The 17,232-nt window shown below is 42.6% G+C and overlaps 2 protein-coding genes across 3 annotated transcripts in view; one reads left to right on the plus strand and one right to left on the minus strand.

The window, feature by feature from the left end:
- LOC134351430 (gastrula zinc finger protein XlCGF7.1-like) overlaps positions 1–3,800 on the plus strand; it is a 99,705-nt gene extending 95,905 nt beyond the window's left edge. For both annotated transcript variants that reach the window (XM_063057541.1, XM_063057542.1), the window contains one exon: positions 728–3,800. In XM_063057541.1, the coding sequence (XP_062913611.1) occupies positions 1,403–2,113 (711 nt within the window). In that variant the 5' untranslated portion in view covers positions 728–1,402 and the 3' untranslated portion in view covers positions 2,114–3,800. The remainder of the gene's footprint in view (positions 1–727) is intronic.
- LOC134351431 (gastrula zinc finger protein XlCGF8.2DB-like) overlaps positions 1–17,232 on the minus strand; it is a 138,092-nt gene that overhangs the window by 108,847 nt on the left and 12,013 nt on the right. The window lies entirely within an intron of this gene.

Raw genomic sequence — 17,232 nt, forward strand, 5'->3', positions numbered from 1 at the left:
AAGTAGAGTATGTGAGCTCGATTTCAATGTTTTAAGTGAAGTTTGGATGGCTACATAGATGGTAGGAGTATGATTGGCTATGGTCCCGGTGCAAGAAGATGGGACTAGGCAGTTCAAATGGTTTGGCATGAACTAGATGCGCCAAAGGGCCTGTTTCTGTGCGGTGCTTGTCTATGATTCAATGACCAGAACTTGAAATAATACTCATGTTCACTCCAATTTTTTTTCAACAACTGCACAGACCAACCATTGTTCCGAGCAGAGAATTTTTAAATGGCTTGAAAATTGTGCAGCACTTCAAATTAACATAATATAAATGAAAATTCCAGATGACTGCGTGAGAGCATTTCAGTTATTGCACAGCCATGTAGCTGAAAGGGAACAGAGAATAATACTAATGGAGAGAGTCAAACTCAGCCAAATCACAGATTGAAGACTGGCAGAAATGTTCCATTCTTACACAGATAGCAAGACCATCAGAAGATTTGATGGTCAGTCCATATGCCTACCTTGTGCCCAGTTAGAAGATGATTTGTTTCTCCAACTTGGGTTGAACCTTACTGTAACAGTGTGATGTCAGAACTCACCTTGGTTACTGAAATTATCTCATCTGAAATGTTGTCTTTCACCCATTGATGTATTTTGTAAATCTTCTCACAGGTTAGAAACAGGAAATAATTTCTGTACGGGAATTTCCAACAACATGTCAGCTTTGCTTTCTGTCCAGATATTTCCTGTGTAACTGCAATATATCTTTGGAGAGGAAGAAGCATCTCATCCCAGCTGGAAAGGTGCTTTGTCTGAAATGAAGATTTCTGTTGTAACTCAGTGAAATCGACTGGCACCAGGGTGCTGAGAATTCACCAACATTTGTTCACCAGAGATCAGTTCTTCAACTGAATTGATTGTGTGAGGGATTCGCTCACTCATTCCACCTGCTCAACAGTGGAAAGGGATTCACACATTCATCTAAGGCAGGCCAGTCAGTTCACACCATGAAGAGACAGTTCACCTACTGAGACTGTGGTAAGGGATTCACTCAGTCATCCGATGTAAAGAGACACCAGCAAGTTCACACTTGCTCAGATTGTACGATGGGATTCACTCAGTCATCTAGCCTACAGTCACAACATTCAGTTCATAATGAGGAGAGGCCATTCACCTGCTCAGACTATGGGAAGGGATTCACTTCGTCATCTCAACTGAAGGTACATCAGCAAGTTCATACTGGGGAGAAACCATTCACCTGCTCAGACTGTGGGAAGAGATTCACTCATTCATCCAACTTACAGAGACACCAGCAAGTTCACACTGGGGAGAGGCCGTTCACTTGTTCTGTGTGTGGGAAGGGATTCACTCAGTTATCCAGCTGAAAGCACACCAGTCAGTTCACTCTGGGGAGATGCCATTCTCCTGTTCAGACTGTGGAAAAGGGTTCACTCGGTCATTTGGGCTGAAGGTACATCAGCGAATTCACACTGGGGAGAAGCCATTTGCCTGCTCAGACTGTGGGAAGGGATTCATTCGGTCATCTGACCTTCTGGCTCACCAGTCAGTTCATACTGGAGAGAGGCCGATCACCTGCTCAGAATGTGGAAAGGGATTCACTCACTCACCTAACCTACAGAGACACCAGCGACTTCACACTGGTGAGAGGCCATTCATTTGTTCTTTGTGTGGGAAGGGATTCACTCGGCTATACAGCCTACAGGCACACCAGTCAGTTCACACTGGGGAGAGGCAGTTCACCTGCTCAGAATGTGGGAAGGTATTCACTCAGTCATATGAGCTACTAGCCCACCAATCAGTTCACACTGGGGAGAGGCCGTTCATCTGCTCAGAATGTGGGAAGGGATTCATTCGCTCATCCAATCTGAAGAGACATCAGCGAGTTCACACTGATGAGAGGCCATTCACCTGTTCTGTGTGTGGGAAGGGCTTCACTCAGCTATCTAGCCTACAGGCACACCAGTCAATTCACAGTGGGGAAAGGCCATTCACTTGGGAATGGATTCACTCAGTCATGTCAACTGAAGGTACATCAGCGAGTTCACACTGCGGAGAAGCCATTCACCTGCTCAGACTGAGGGAAGAGATTCACTCAGTTATTTGATCTAAAAGTACATCAGCAAGTTCACAATGGGAGGAAGCCGTTCACATACACTGAATTTGGGAAAAAAATTCACTCAGTCATCCAGCCTTGTAACACACTATCGAGTTCATACTGGGGAAAAAGTTTAAATACTCTAAGCTGCATGCTCGATATCAGGATGTTTGGATATGACCCGTGCGAAGAGAGAGAGACACTGAAGCAGTTGACAGTTCACTGGCTTTTAGATTAGATTATGAGGACACGCAGTCCTCTTTTATTGTCATTTAGTAATGCCCTTGCATTAAGAAATGATACAATGTTCCTCCAGTGTGATATCACAGAAACACAAGACAGACCAAGACTGAAAAACTGACAAAAACCACATAATTATAACATATAGTTACAACAGTGCAAGCAATACCATAATTTGATAGAGAACAAACCATGGGCACAGTAAAAAAAAGTCTATAAAGTCTCTCAAAAGTCCCATTATCTCACGCAGATGGTAGAAGGGAGAAAACTCCCCCTGCCATGAGCTTCCAGCGCCGCAAACTTGCCGATGCAGCATCCTGGAAGCACCCGACCACAGTCCGACTCTGACTCCATCCGAAAACTTCGAGCCTCCGACACCGAGCACTGAGCACCATCTCTGCCGAGCGCTTCGACCCCAGCCCCGGCCACCAGTAACAGGCAAAGCCAAGGATTTGGGGCCTTCCCTTCCGGCGATTCTTGATTGCACAGTAGCAGCGGCAGCGAACCAAGCATTTCAGAAGTTACTCCAGATGTTCCTCCGTGCTTCTCACATCTGTCTCCATCAAATCAGAATTGTGCATGGCCCCTACTTACAAATACCGATATCATTCACCGGAGAGGCCGCGCGCGTTGCGTCGCGCCATCTTCTCCTCCCTCCCTCTTATGCGAACTTCGTAGCATTTTAAGACAACAGAAAACAATAAATGCTAGGCCAATAAGGCTGTTAACTAAAGCTCTCTAACTGAAAGATAAATGCCAACACTGCTGCTGAAAGCAATATCTAATTACTGAATGAATACCAGTCCTTTCCAGCACCAGTCAAAACAGTAGACCTCTTTCTCAGACAACTTACTTCGCTCAAGTCTCGACTACAACAAAAAGAAGAGAGTTAAATACTGCCATAATGAACCAGTAATTAGCTGAAACTTGCACATTCACGAGCATCATCCATTGGGATATAAGACCGTTCCTCAAGACTAGGTTATGTGGTCGGCACAACATTAAGGGCCTGTAATGTGCCGTAAATTTCTATGTTCTATACCCTTCACAATGCACAATGTAGTGAATCTTGCTCCGTACCCGGCGAGATGCCAGGAGGCACTCCACATTATAGACCAGGGAACTGTGGAAATATGTTCAAAACTTTGAAATTTTTTTATGTATTTAATCTAGTACCTGTATAAGCCTAGAGTGTTTTTCTATGAGTGTATACATGAATGAAAACATGTAAACTTCTGATTATTGAGTAACCAGGGGAAGGTAGCTAAGGAGGAGATTGGTATATTGTGTGGCCTTGAATAGAAGAGAAACAAGACTGCAGCTGCTGAATGAGAGGACTGAGCCAGCCAGAACAGTTAACAGCCAAAGATTTATAAAAACAGACTCTGTAAGCTGTAAAATGGAAGCCGCCTGCCATCTAGTGTGAGGAGTGGACGAGGACTACGTCTTGCAAGTAATAAACATGCTAATAATAGATCCACTCTGAGTACACTGTGCTTTGTTATAAGACCGGGCGAAAGGTACACGACAGACATCCCACCAGGATCACTTCTCCAGGTGTGGTGGTGGTGTGAGAGAATCCCTGAGGCTGCCTGAAGGAAATCCCATGGTAGTTGCAATTGCTGAAAGGTAAGTTTCTTTTTGCTGCTATGGACTTTACCTCCTGGAGTTGGACCTCAGTCTTCTGTTTCTTTATCATCCTATACACTACAGTCTATGTTATGGGTCATTATCATCCTATACACTGCAGTCTATGTTATGGTCACTATCACCCTATACACTGCAGTCTATGTTATGGTCACTATCACCCTATACACTGCAGTCTATGTTATGGTCATTATCACCCTATACACTGCAGTCTATGTTATGGTCATTATCACCCTATACACTGCAGTCTATGTTATGGTCTTGAGTGGATTAGCTTCTTTCATTGTGACTGCAATGCATTCAGCACAGTGACAGAAGTGCTAAAATGACTGGGGTGGTAAAAAGGTTTATGTGAAAGAGGTGCACGAACAAATTGGATAGTTCAGTGCCAGGGACACGTAGAGGGATCAACCCAGCATCTGGGATGCACAGCTTGAGTCAGTAGAAGTTAAATATAGTGTCAGGGATACATGGAAGGGTTGATCCAGCGTCTGGGATGCACAAAATTACTGGTAGTCAAAGGCAACTGGTAGTAATTGATTGCCCCTAAATCAAAGAAAAAAATTACATTTAAAAATTACAATAATGACTGAGTAACATTACATAGGATTTGAACCCTACAAGACACTATAGTGAAGAAGAAAGACTGCACTCACTGAGGATTCAACGCTAAGTGAATTAGACAATAGACAATAGGTGCAGGAGTAGGCCATTCGGCACATCGAGCCAGCACTGCCATTCACTGTGATCATGGCTGATCATCCACAATCAATATCCAGTTCCTGCCTTATCCCCATAACCTTTGATTCCGCTATCTTTAAGAGCTCTATCCATCTCTTTCTTGAAAGCATCCAGAGACTTGGCCTTCACTGCCCTCTGGGGCAGAGCATTCCATATATCCACCACTCTCTGGGTGAAAAAGTTTTTCCTCAGCTCCGTTCTAAATGGCCTACCCCTTATTCTTAAACTGTAGCCTCTGGTTCTGGACTCACCCGTCAGCGGGAACATGCCTCCAGTGTGTCCAATCCCTTAATAATCTTATATGTTTCAATCAGATCCCCTCTCATCCTTCTAAATTCCAGTGTATACAAGCCCAGTCACTCCAATCTTTCAACATATGACATTCCCGCCATCCCTGAACCTACGCTGCACTCCCTCAATAGCAAGAATGTCCTTCCTCAAATTTGGAGACCAAAACTGCACACAATACTCCAGGTGTGGTCTCACCAGGGCCCTGTACAGCTGCAGAAGGACCTCTTTGCTCCTGTACTCAATTCCCCTTGTTATGAAGGCCAGCATGCCATTAGCTTTCTTCACTGCCTGGGAAGTGAGTGATAGGACAGGGTGTGACTTTCCCTGATCCAGAAAAATAAATTTGTTGATTTATAAACGCAGAGAAGTATGGATGTACAAGTTTTAGTTACAATGTGAAAAGCTGGTTAAAGAAGAGAAAAAAACAGGAGGAAGCAGCCCAAGTAGCTAAGACTAAAGTGGAGTGATTGAAGAAGCTGTGCAGTGATTTAAAGGTGGCTATGAATGCAATACAGAAATCAGTTTATGAAAAAAACACAAAACTGGAGATCATATATAGTGTTTAAAGCAGATACAACAGCTGCAGTATAGTGTGAATGTATTGCATCATTTACTTCTGTGAAGTGTGGCCACGTGTGAGTTCACTTGAGAGAGTGAGTGTGTGTGTGAGAGAGAGAGTGCAAGGGCTGTCCTATGTTTGCTCAGTTGATATTGGAGGAAGCTTGAATTTTACTCTGGAGTGAATTCGCTTTTGTGTTTTTGTGTTTTAATATGTGTTAACGTGTCGTGGCCCCCATGCAGCAGTTCCCCCCCCCCCCGGTTCTTTGTAAAATGTGTGTGTGTGAAAGCTTCCACAGTGGGAATTTGTAGTTCATCTGACGAGGAAATGGCAGACGAACTTAATAAGTATTTTGCATCAGTCTTCACTGTGGAGGACACTGGAAGTATGGTGGAAGTTCCAGAGTGTCAGGGGTCAAAAGTGTTTGAAGATGCCATAACTATTGAGAAGCTTCTTCGGAAGCTAAAAGGTCTGGAGGTAAATAAGACACCTGGACCAGATGGTGTACACCCCTGGATTTGGAAAGGAGGCTGAAGAGATTGTGGAGGCCTTAGTCATGATCTTTCAAGAATCAGTTGATTCTGGGATTGTTCTGGAGGAACAGAAAATTGCAAATGTCACTCCACTCTTCAAGAAGGGAGAGAGGCAGAAGAAAGGAAATTATAGCCCAGTTAGTCTGATCTCAGTTGTGGAAAGATGTTGGGAGTCAATTGTTGGGGTGAGGCTTTGGGCTACTTGGAGGCACATGATAAAATAGGCTATAGGCAGCATAGTTTCCTTTAGGGAAAATCTTGCCTGTCAAATTTGTTGGAATTCTTTGAAGAAATATCAAGCAGAATAGACAAAGAACAGTTAGTGGATGTTGTGTACTTAGATTTTTAGAAGGCCTTTAACAAGGTGCTACACATGAGGCTACTTAACAAGTAATATTACAGGAAAAATATTAGCATGGATAAGGTAGTGGCTGATTGGCAGCAGGCAAAGAGTGGAATAAAGGGAGCCTTTTCTGGTTGGCTGTCGGTCACTAGTGGTGTTCCACAAGGGTCTATAGTGGGACCAATTCTTTTTACATTATATGTCAGTGACTTGGATGTTGGAATTGACAGATTTGTTGCAACATTTGCGGATGATATAAAGATAGTGGGGGCAGGTAGTTTTGAAGAAGCAGAGACACTACTGAAAGACTTAGATTAGGAGAATGGGCAAAGAAGCAGCAGATGGAACACCATGTTAGGAAGTGTACGGTCATGCACTTTGGTAGAAGAAATAAAAGAGTAGGCTTCTGAATGAAGAGAACATTTTTTAAAAACTGAGGTGCAAAGAGATTAGGGAGTACTTGTGCAGGTTAATTTGCTGGTTGAGTCTGTGGTGAGGAAGGCAAATGTGATGTTGGCATTCATTTCGAGGCCTAGAATATAAAAGCAAGGATGTAATGTCGAGGCTTAATAAAGCACTGGTGAAGCCTCACGGAGTATTGTGAGCAGTTTTGGGCACCTTATTTTAGAAGGGATGTGCTGACATTGGTCAGGGTTCAAAGAAGGTTCACAAAAATGATTCCAGAATTGAACAGCTTTTCGTATGAAGAATGTGTGATGGCTCTGGGCCTGTATTCACTGGAATTTAAAAGAATGAAGGGTGACCAAATTGAAACCTATCAACTGTTGAAAAATCTTGATAAGGTGGATGTGGAGAGGATGTTTCCTATGGTGGGAGAATCTAGGAGACATAGTCTCAGAATAGAGGGGCATCCTCAGGAGCAGATGTTTCACACATTATTTCTCTCTCCAGGCCTACCTGTGAATATATATGGCAAAGAGCTGTTGTGTAAAATGCAAGCTACTATTACGTGCACAGCTGATGGGCTAAATGTGTGGCGTCAAAGTGCCATTGTGGACTGTATTACTTTTCATCAAGATGATAAATGGCAAATGACAACTACTCATTCATCCTATGGTTTATACTATTTTCTAAAAAGCGGCATTTGCGCTTGCAGGGGAGTTACTACAGTATTGTTCTGATATCTGTTTAAATAAGGGGCACTGTGACTTACACTGTATGGCATATTTGAACCGGGCGAGAGTAACCAGCAACTGGGGAGGAAACTGAGTCCTGTTGTAGGTAAGAAAATTGTATACCTCTGGGATTTATGTAGGGAATTCAGGGGTAACGGCAGAAGCACTTTGACACCAACATTTAGCACATCTGTGTAACTACCTGACAACCACAGTTCAGGATCAAGAGCAACGAGCACCCCACCTTACCCTGGCGGTTGCCAAAGGAGAGGCGGCAAAAGATCAGGGACCGATGACCAAATCAATTCCCATGCTGTTTATCATCTAGAATCCTTCTGTTTCAGCAATACCTGAAATGGTCCTTCAAATCGAGATTCTAAAACTATTTTTGCTTTTAAATGTCTGCACTAGCACATAATCTCTGAGCTCGATTACTAGTTACTGAGCTTCCTTTAGCTGCATATCAGCATACCCTTGTCCAGGTTATGTACATCCATCTGCTTGATTCCCAATGGCGCATCAAATGGCAGGCACAAGGCGTGGCCCATTATGATTTCATGTGGGTCTAATAGTTCTATCAGCAGAGGCTCAAATAGTCATCAAACCCAAAGGCAGCACCTTTAGTCCAGTTTCCACACACATTTTGCTGAGTTTATTCTTAATCATTCCGTTCATCCTTCCCACTAGGCACGCTGACTGAGCATGGTAGCTACAATGGAAATGTTGATCCACCTTAAGCCTTGCATACTTCTTTAATTACCAGTGGAATGGGTACCGTTTCACTAGATAGATTCCAGGGCATTCCAAGTAGCGGGATTATCTCTTTCAACTCATATTTTGCTACTGTAACTGCATCATTCTTTCTACAAGGAAATGTTTCAACCCATCATGAGAACACATCAATAATGACTAATATGTACTTATACTCTTCATCTTCAATAAAGGTCCACCTGTAAGTGTACAAAGGGCCATCTAACGGCAGGGTATGAGCTTGTATCCTGGGGTAAGGTATGTCTTCAATAAGTAACATCTGAGTTTCTGCTTTGATACTTTATGAACTTGGGTAGCTTATGTAAAAGGCAGAGAGATTCCTGCAGTTTATGTAAAAGGTAGAGAGATTCCTGCTCACAAGCTTCCATTCTAGGGAAGGTCAACAGAAGATAATCTGCATACTGTATTAGAGTAGAGCCCCAAGGGAACTACTTATCTTCTTCCTTTTGCAATATACATAACAAAACACTGATCGCATCAAAACTATTGCCCAAGAAATCCCAAACTCAAAATCAATATGTCAAAAGTCTTGAACAACATCCATGTTCTTCAAAGAAAGCAGTCTTGCCAGTAAAGCAACTTTGAGGATTTCTCCTAAAATATTGCAATCTTTCCTAAATGGTTAATTTTAAATTCCCAATTTAACTGTCCGCCAATGAGCAATTTCCTCAAATACCCATTTCCTTTAAAATGTGGGCATCTCATATCCAGAATACAGATTCACATATTTCCATCTTCTTAACATTGGATTGCATATGACCAGTGTGGAATTTGGGTATCTCTAAAACTAGTTACATGGAAAACAAATAAGGAAACGCAAACTAAAAAAAACATACAAGACAGAACAAAAATCCATGCTATTTTTCTTCCTTCAGAACCTCCACAAGTAACTGCAAAGTTTAAAATAAAGACTATACAATATACAAGCAGAATTAGGTCATTTGGCTAAATCACTCTGCTCTACCATTTCATCATGGCTGATCCAGTGTTCCTCTCAGCTCCAGTCTCCTGCCTTCTCATATCCCTTCATGCCCTGACCAATCAAGAATCTATCAACCTCTGCCTTAAATATACATAAGGACTTGGTCTCCACAGCTGCCTGTGGCAAGAAATTCTACAGATTCATCACTCAATAGCTAAAGAAATACCTCCTCATCTCAGTTCTAAATGTATGCCCCTCTATTCTGAGGCTGTATCCTCTGTTCTTATACTCTCCCACCATAGGACACATCCTCTCTACATCCACTCACCATTCAATAGGTTTCAATTTGGTCACCTTTCATTCTTTTGAATTCCAGTGAATACAGGCCCAGGGCCATCAAACATTCTTCATATGACAAGCCATTCAATTCTGGAATCATTTTCATGAACCTCCTTTTAACCCTGTCCAATGTCAGCACATCCTTTCTAAGATAAGGTGCCCAAAACTTTTCACAATACTTCAAGTGAGGCATCACCAGTGCTTTATTAAGCCTCAACGTTACATCCTTAATTTCATATTCTCATCCTCTTGAAATGAATGCTAATATTGCATTTGCCTTCCTCACCACAGACTCAATCTGCAAATTAACCTTCAGGGCATTCTGTACAAGGACTTCCAAGTACCGTTGTACCTTTTTTTTATATTTTCTCTCCATTTAGAAAACAGTCAACCCTTTAATTTCTTCCACCAAGGTGCTTGACCATACACTTCCCGATACTGTAATCCATTTGCCACTTCTGTGCCCATTCTCCAAATCTGTCTAAGTCTTTCTGTAGTCTCTCTACTTCCTCAAAACTACATGCCCCTGCACCTATCTTCATAACATCTACAAACATTGTAACAAATCCATCAATTCCATTATCCAAATCATTGACGTATAACATAAAACGAATTGGTCCAAACATAGACCTCTGTGGAACACCAACCAGAAAAGGCTCCCTATGTTCCCAATCTTTGCCTCCTACCAATCAGCCATTGCATATTAAGCAGCCTCCTGTGTGGCACCTTCTGAAAATCCAAGTACACAACAGCAACCGATCCTCCTTTGCCTATCCTGCTTGTTAGTTCTTTAAGGAATTCCAACAGATTTGTCAAGCACAATGTCTATAGCCACCTCTTTCAGAACCCTAGGTGTACACCATCTGGACCAGGTGACTTATCTACCTTAAGACCTTTCGGTTTCCCAAGAACCTTCTCTCTAGTAATGGTAACTACACATACTTCATGACCCCTGACACCTGGATATTCCACCACACTGCTGGTGTCTTTCACAGTGAAGACTGCTGCAAAATACTTATTCAGTTCATCCAGCATCTCCTTGTCCCCTGTTACTACTTCTTCCAGAGGTCTGACCGATATCCACTCTTGCCTCTCTTTTTTACTTTATATATCTGAAGATACTTTTGGTATCTTCTTTAGTATTATTGACTAGTTTACTTCTGTATTCCATCATTACCTTCTTAATAATTTTCTAGTTACCTTTTGTTGTTCTCTTTCGCTTTTGTGTTAGCTTTGATTTGTCTCATTAGCCACAGTTGTGTCATCTTGCCTTTAGAATACCTCTTCCTCATTGGGATGTGTGTATCCTGTGGTTCCAAATTGCTTCCAAAAATTCCAGCCATTGCTGCTCTGCCATCATCCCTGCCAATGGTCTTTTTCAATCAATTCTGGCAACTTCTCTCTCGTGCCTCTGTAATTCCCGTTAATCTAATGTAGTACTGATATATCTGATCTTAGCTTCTCCTTCTCAAATTTCAGGATGAATTGGATAATATTATGATCACTTGCCCCTTTTACCATAAACTCTGATTCATTTCACTACACCCAATCCAGAAAAGGTGGGGGCTCAACATGAGCTGCTCTAAGAAGCCGTATCGTAGGCACTCTAGAAATCCAGCTTGTGGAATCCAGCACCAACCTAATTTTCCCAGTTTGTCTGCATATTGAAATCCCCCATGACTACTGTAATATTGCCCGTTTGGCATGCATTTTCTATCTCCCATTGTAATTTGTAAACCACATCCTTACAGCTGATTGGGAGTCTGTAAACAACTCCCTTCAGGGTCTTTTAACCTTGCAGGACCTTAACTTTATCCACAATGATTCAAAACTTTTTGACCCTATGTCACCTTTTTCTAATGATCTTTTACCAACAGAGCAACACCATCTCCTCTGCCTTCCTGCCTATCCTTTTGATACAATGTGTATCCATGGACATTAAGCTCTTGGCTATAATCTTCTTCCGGCCATAATTCAGTGATGCCTACAATATCATACCTGCCAATCTGCAAGTTCATCTACTTTATTCTGTATGCTGCGCACATTCAAACATAACACTTCCAGTACTGTATTCATGCTTTTCAATTTTGTCAGACTTTTACATTACAACTTATCCTGTTGACTGCAATTCTGCCCTATCAGTATCCTCTCCTCACTACACATTACCTCTGTGTGTAAACCAGCTACCTCATCTTCAGCACTATCACTCTGATTCCCAACCCTCTGCCGGATAGGAACCGGATTGAAGGGACTCAGAATAGGATGGATGGTTAAAAAAAAACAAAGGGAGCGGGGCTTCAGAATACCAGAAAGGGCAGGCGGATGAAAGAACAAAATTGCAGCCAGCCGGGTGAGTATCAGTGCATTAGGGATGCAGAATCAGAAAGAGTTGCAAATACAGTACTTAAAGTGTTATATCTCAATGCATGGAGTATAAGAAAGAGTACAAGATTTACTTGTTTATAAGATCATAAGACAATAAGACAAAGGAGCAGAAGTCAGCCATTCGGCCCATCGAGTCTGCTCCGCCATTTTATCATGAGCTGATCCATTCTCCCATTTAGTCCCACTCCCCCGCCTTCTCACCATAACCTTTGATGCCCTGGCTACTCAGATACCTATCAATCTCTGCCTTAAATACACCCAATGACTTGGCCTCCATTGCCACCCGTGGCAACAAATTCCATAGATACCCCCTCTGGCTAAAAAAAATTTCTTTGCATCGCTGTTCTGAATGGGCGCCCTTCAAACTTTATATCATGACCTCTCATACCAGACTCCCCCATCATGGGAAACAACTTTGCCACATCCACTCTGTCCATGCCCTTCAACATTCAAAATGTTTCTATGAGGTCCCCCCCATTCTTCTAAACTCCAAGGAATACAGTCCAAGAGCGGACAAACATTCCTCATATGTTAACCCTCTCATTCCCGGAATCATTCTAGTGAAACTTCTCTGTACCCTCTCCAACGTCAGCACATCCTTTCTTAAATAAGGGGACCAAAACTGCCCACAGTACTCCAAGTGAAGTCTCACCAGCGCCTTATAGAGCCTCAACATCACATCCCTGGTCCTATACTCTATTCCTCTAGAAATGAATGCCAACATTGCATTCGCCTTCTTCACCACTGACTCAACCTAGAGGTTAACTTTAAGAGTATCCTGCACGAGGACTCCCAAGTCCTGTTGCATCTCAGAACTTTGAATTCTCTCCCCATTTAAATAATAGTTTGCCCATTTATTTCTTCTGCCAAAGTGCATAACCATACACTTTCCAACATTGTATTTCATTTGCCACTTCTTTGCCCATTCTTCCAATCTATCCAAGTCTCTCTGCAGACTCTCTGTTTCCTCAGCACTACCAGCCCCTCCACCTGTCTTCGTATCATCAGCAAACTTAGCCACAAAGCCATCTATTCCATAATCCAAATCGTTGATGTACAACGTAAAAAGAAGCTGCCCCAACATGGACCACTGTGGAACACCACTGGTAACCGGCAGCCAACCAGAATAGGATCCCTTTATTCCCACTCTCTGTTTCCTGCCAATCAGCCAACGCCCTGTCCATGTATGTAACTTTCCCATAATTCCATGGGCCCTTATCTTGTTAAGTAGCTTCATGTGTGGCACCTTGTCAAAGGCCTTCTGAAAATCCAAATATACAACATCCACTGCATCTCCCTTGTCTAGCCTACTTGTAATTTCCTCAAAAAATTGTAATAGGTTTGTCAGGCAGGATCTTCTTTTAAGGAATCCATGCCTATCTTGTCATATGCCTCCAGGTACTTTGTAACCTCATCCTTGACAATCGACTCCAACAACTTCCCAACCATTGATGTCAAGCTAATAGGTCTATGATTTCCTTTTTGCTTCCTTGCTCCCTTCTTAAATAGCAGAGTGGCATTTGCAATCTTCCAGTCCTCCGGAACCATGCCAGAATCTATCTACTTTTGAAAGATCATCGCTAATGCCTCCACAATCTCCACAGCTACTTCCTTCAGAACACGAGGGTGCATTCCATCTGGTCCGGGAGATTTATCTACCTATAGACTATACAGCTTCCTGAGTACTTTCTCTGTCGCAATTGTGACTGCGCACACTTCTCTTCCCTGCCACCCTTGAGTGTCCGGTATACTGCTGATGTCTTCCTCAATGAAGACTGATGCAAAATACTCGTTCAGTTCATCCACCATCTCCTTATCTCCCATTACAATTTCTCCAGCATCATTTTCTATCGGTCCTATATCTACTCTTACCTATATCTACTCCTTATATACTTGAAAAAGCTTTTTCAAGTATATAAGGAGTAGATATAGGTAAGTATAGGTAGTATCCTCTTTGATATTATTTGCTAGCTTCTTTCATAGTTCATCTTTTCCCTCTTAATGGCCTCCTTAGTTTCCTTTTGTAAGCTTTTAAAAACTTTCCAATCCTCTGTCTTCCCACTTAGTTTTGCTTCCTTGTATGCCCTCTCCTTTGCTTTAACTTTGGCTTTGACTTCTCTTGTCAGCCATGGTTGCATTGCTATTACAAAAGAAAAAGTGCCAGGCATACTCAAACGTCTTAAGGTGGATAAGTCACCTGGGGAGCACCTACAGGACTTCTTTGAATCGGTGGACTGCACTGTATTCAGGGATTCATCTTTGGATCTGGATGAGTATGCTGCAGTTGTTACTGACTTTATTAAAACCTGTGTGAAAGAGTGTGTACCTACAAAGACCTACTGTACATTCCCAAAGCAAAAGCCGTGGATGAATCAGGAGGTACGTTGTCTGCTGAAGGCTAGATGTATGGCATTCAAGTTTGCCAACCCAGGCCTGTAACAGAAAACCAAGTATGATTTGTGGAGGGCTATTTCAAGGGCGAAGAGACAATCTCGAACGAGGTTGGAGGCAATATCAGATGCACGGCAACTCTGGCAGGGTATGCAAGACATTACTTCCAACAAAGCAAAACCCAATAGTATGAATGGCAGTGATGCTTCACTACCAGATGAACTCAATGCCCTCTATGCACGCTTTGAAAGAGAGAACACAACCACAGCTGTGAAAATCCCTGCTGCATCTGATGACCCTGTGATCTCTGTATCAGAGGCTGATTTTATACTGTCTTTAAAGAGAGTGAACCCTCATAAGGCAGAAGGTCCTGATGGAGTACCTGGTAAGGCTCTGAAAACCTGTGCCAACCAACTAGCGTGAGTATTCAAGGACATTTTCAACCTCTTACTGCTATGGACAGAAGTTCCCACTTGCTTCAAAAAAGTAACAATTATACCAGTGCCTTAGAAGAATAATGTGGGCTGCCTTAATGACTATCACCCGGTAGCACTCACAGCTACAGTGATGAAATGCTTTGGGAGGTTGGTTATAACTAGACTGAACTCCTGCCTCAGCAAGGACCTGGGCCCATTGTAATTTGCTTATCGCCACAATAGGTCAACGGCAGGCACAATCTCAATGGCTCTCCACACGGCTTTAGACCACCTAGACAATACAAACACCTATGTCAGGATGCTGTTCATCAACTATAGCTCAGCATTTAATACCATCAATCCCACAATCCTGATTGAGAAGTTGCAGAACCTGGGCCCCTGTACCTCCCTCTGCAATTGGATCCTCGACTTCCTAACTGGAAGACCACAGTCTGTGCAGATTGGTGATAACATATCCTCCTTGCTGACGATCAACATTGGTGCACCTCAGGGGTGTGTGCTTAGCCCACTGCTCTACTCTCTGTATACACATGACAGTGTGGCTAGGCATAGTTCAAATACCATCTACAAATTTGCTGATGATACAACCATTGTTGGTAGAAACTCAGGTGGTGACAAGAGGGCATACAGGAGTGAGATCTGCCCACTAGTGGAATGGTGCTGCAGCAACAACCTGGCACTCAACATCAGTAAGATGAAAGAGCTGAATGTGGACTTCAGGAAGGGTAAGATGAAGGAGCACATACCAATCCTCATAGAGGGATCAGAAGTGGAGATAGTGAGCAGCTTCAAGTTCCTCGATGTCAAGATCTCTGAGGATCTAACCTGGTCCCAGCATATCGATGTAGTCATAAAGAAGGCAAGACAGCAGCTATACTTTATAAAGAGTTTGAAGAGATTGGGCGTGTCAACAAATGCACTCAAAAACTTCTATAATTGTACCGTGGAGAGTATTTGACAGGCTGCATCACTGTCTGGTATGGAGGGGATACTGCACTGGACCGAAAGAAGCTGCAGAAGGTTGTAAATCTAGTCAGCTCCATCTTGGGCACTAGTCTACAAAGTACCCCGGACATCTTTAGGGAGCGGTGTCTCAGAAAGGCTCGTCCATTATTAAGGACCTCCAGCACCCAGGCAATGCCCTATTCTCACTGTTACCATCAGGTAGGAGATACAGAAGCCTGAAGGCACACGCTCAGCGATTCAGGAACAGCTTCTTCCCCTCTGCCATCCAAGTCCTAAATGGACATTGTTGCTTTGGACACTACCTCACTTTCCTTTAATATACAGTATTTCTGTTTTTGCACATTTTTTAAAAAATCTATTCAATATACGTAATTGATTTACTTGTTTATTCATTATGTTTTTTCTCTCTCTGCTAGATTATGTATTACATTGAACTGCTGCTGCAAAGTTACATCACATGCCAGTGATAATAAACCTGACTCTGATTCTGAATCTGGACTACATCCCAGAGTCCTGAGAAAGGTTGCTGAAGAGATAACGGATGCATTGGTCATGATCTTTTAAGAATCACTTGGTTCTTGCATGGTCCTGGAGAAATGGAAAATTGCAAATGTCACTCCACTCTTTAAGAAGGGAGGGGGAAAAAAGAGGGAATTATAGGCCAGTTAATGGTTGGGATAGTGTTGGAGTCCATTATTAAGGTTGAGATTTTGGGATACTTGGATAAAATAGATCAAAGTCAGCATGGTTTCTGTCAAGGGAAATCTGGCCTGACAAGTCTAGAGTTCTTCGAGGAAGTAATAAGTAGGGTGGACAAAGAAAAGGCAGTGGATGTCATTTTCCTGGACTTTGATAAGGTGTCACACATGATAAACTCTTATGGCATCACAGGAAATATACTATCATGGACAGAGGAACGGCTGACAGGCAGGATGCGCAAGTGGGAATAAAGGGGGCCTTTTCTAGCTGGCTGCCAGTGACTAATGGTGTTCCTCAGGGGTCAGTAATAGAACTGCTACTTTTCACATTGTTTGTCAATGATTTAGATTATGGGATTGATGGCTGTGGTAACGTTTGCAGATGTTACGAAGATAGGTGGATGGGTAGGTAGTGCTGAGGAACCAATATGATTGCAGCAGGATTTAGACAAATTGGAAGAATGGGCAAAAAAAGTGGCAGATGGAATAGGGTGTTGAGAAATGTATGATAATGTATTTTGGTAAAAGGAGGAATAATGCAGACTATTATCTAAATAGGGGAAAAAAATCAAACATCAAAGGTACAAGGGGACTTGGGGGTCCTTGTGCAGGATTCCCAGAAGGTTAATTTGCAGGTTGAGTCTCTGGCAAGAAAAGTAAATGCAATGTTAGTATTCATTTCTAGAGGACTAGAGTATAAAAGCAAGGATGTAACATTCAGACTTTATA

The sequence above is a fragment of the Mobula hypostoma genome, chromosome 9 (genome assembly GCF_963921235.1).
Source record: "Mobula hypostoma chromosome 9, sMobHyp1.1, whole genome shotgun sequence".
Classification (NCBI taxonomy): domain Eukaryota; kingdom Metazoa; phylum Chordata; class Chondrichthyes; order Myliobatiformes; family Myliobatidae; genus Mobula; species Mobula hypostoma.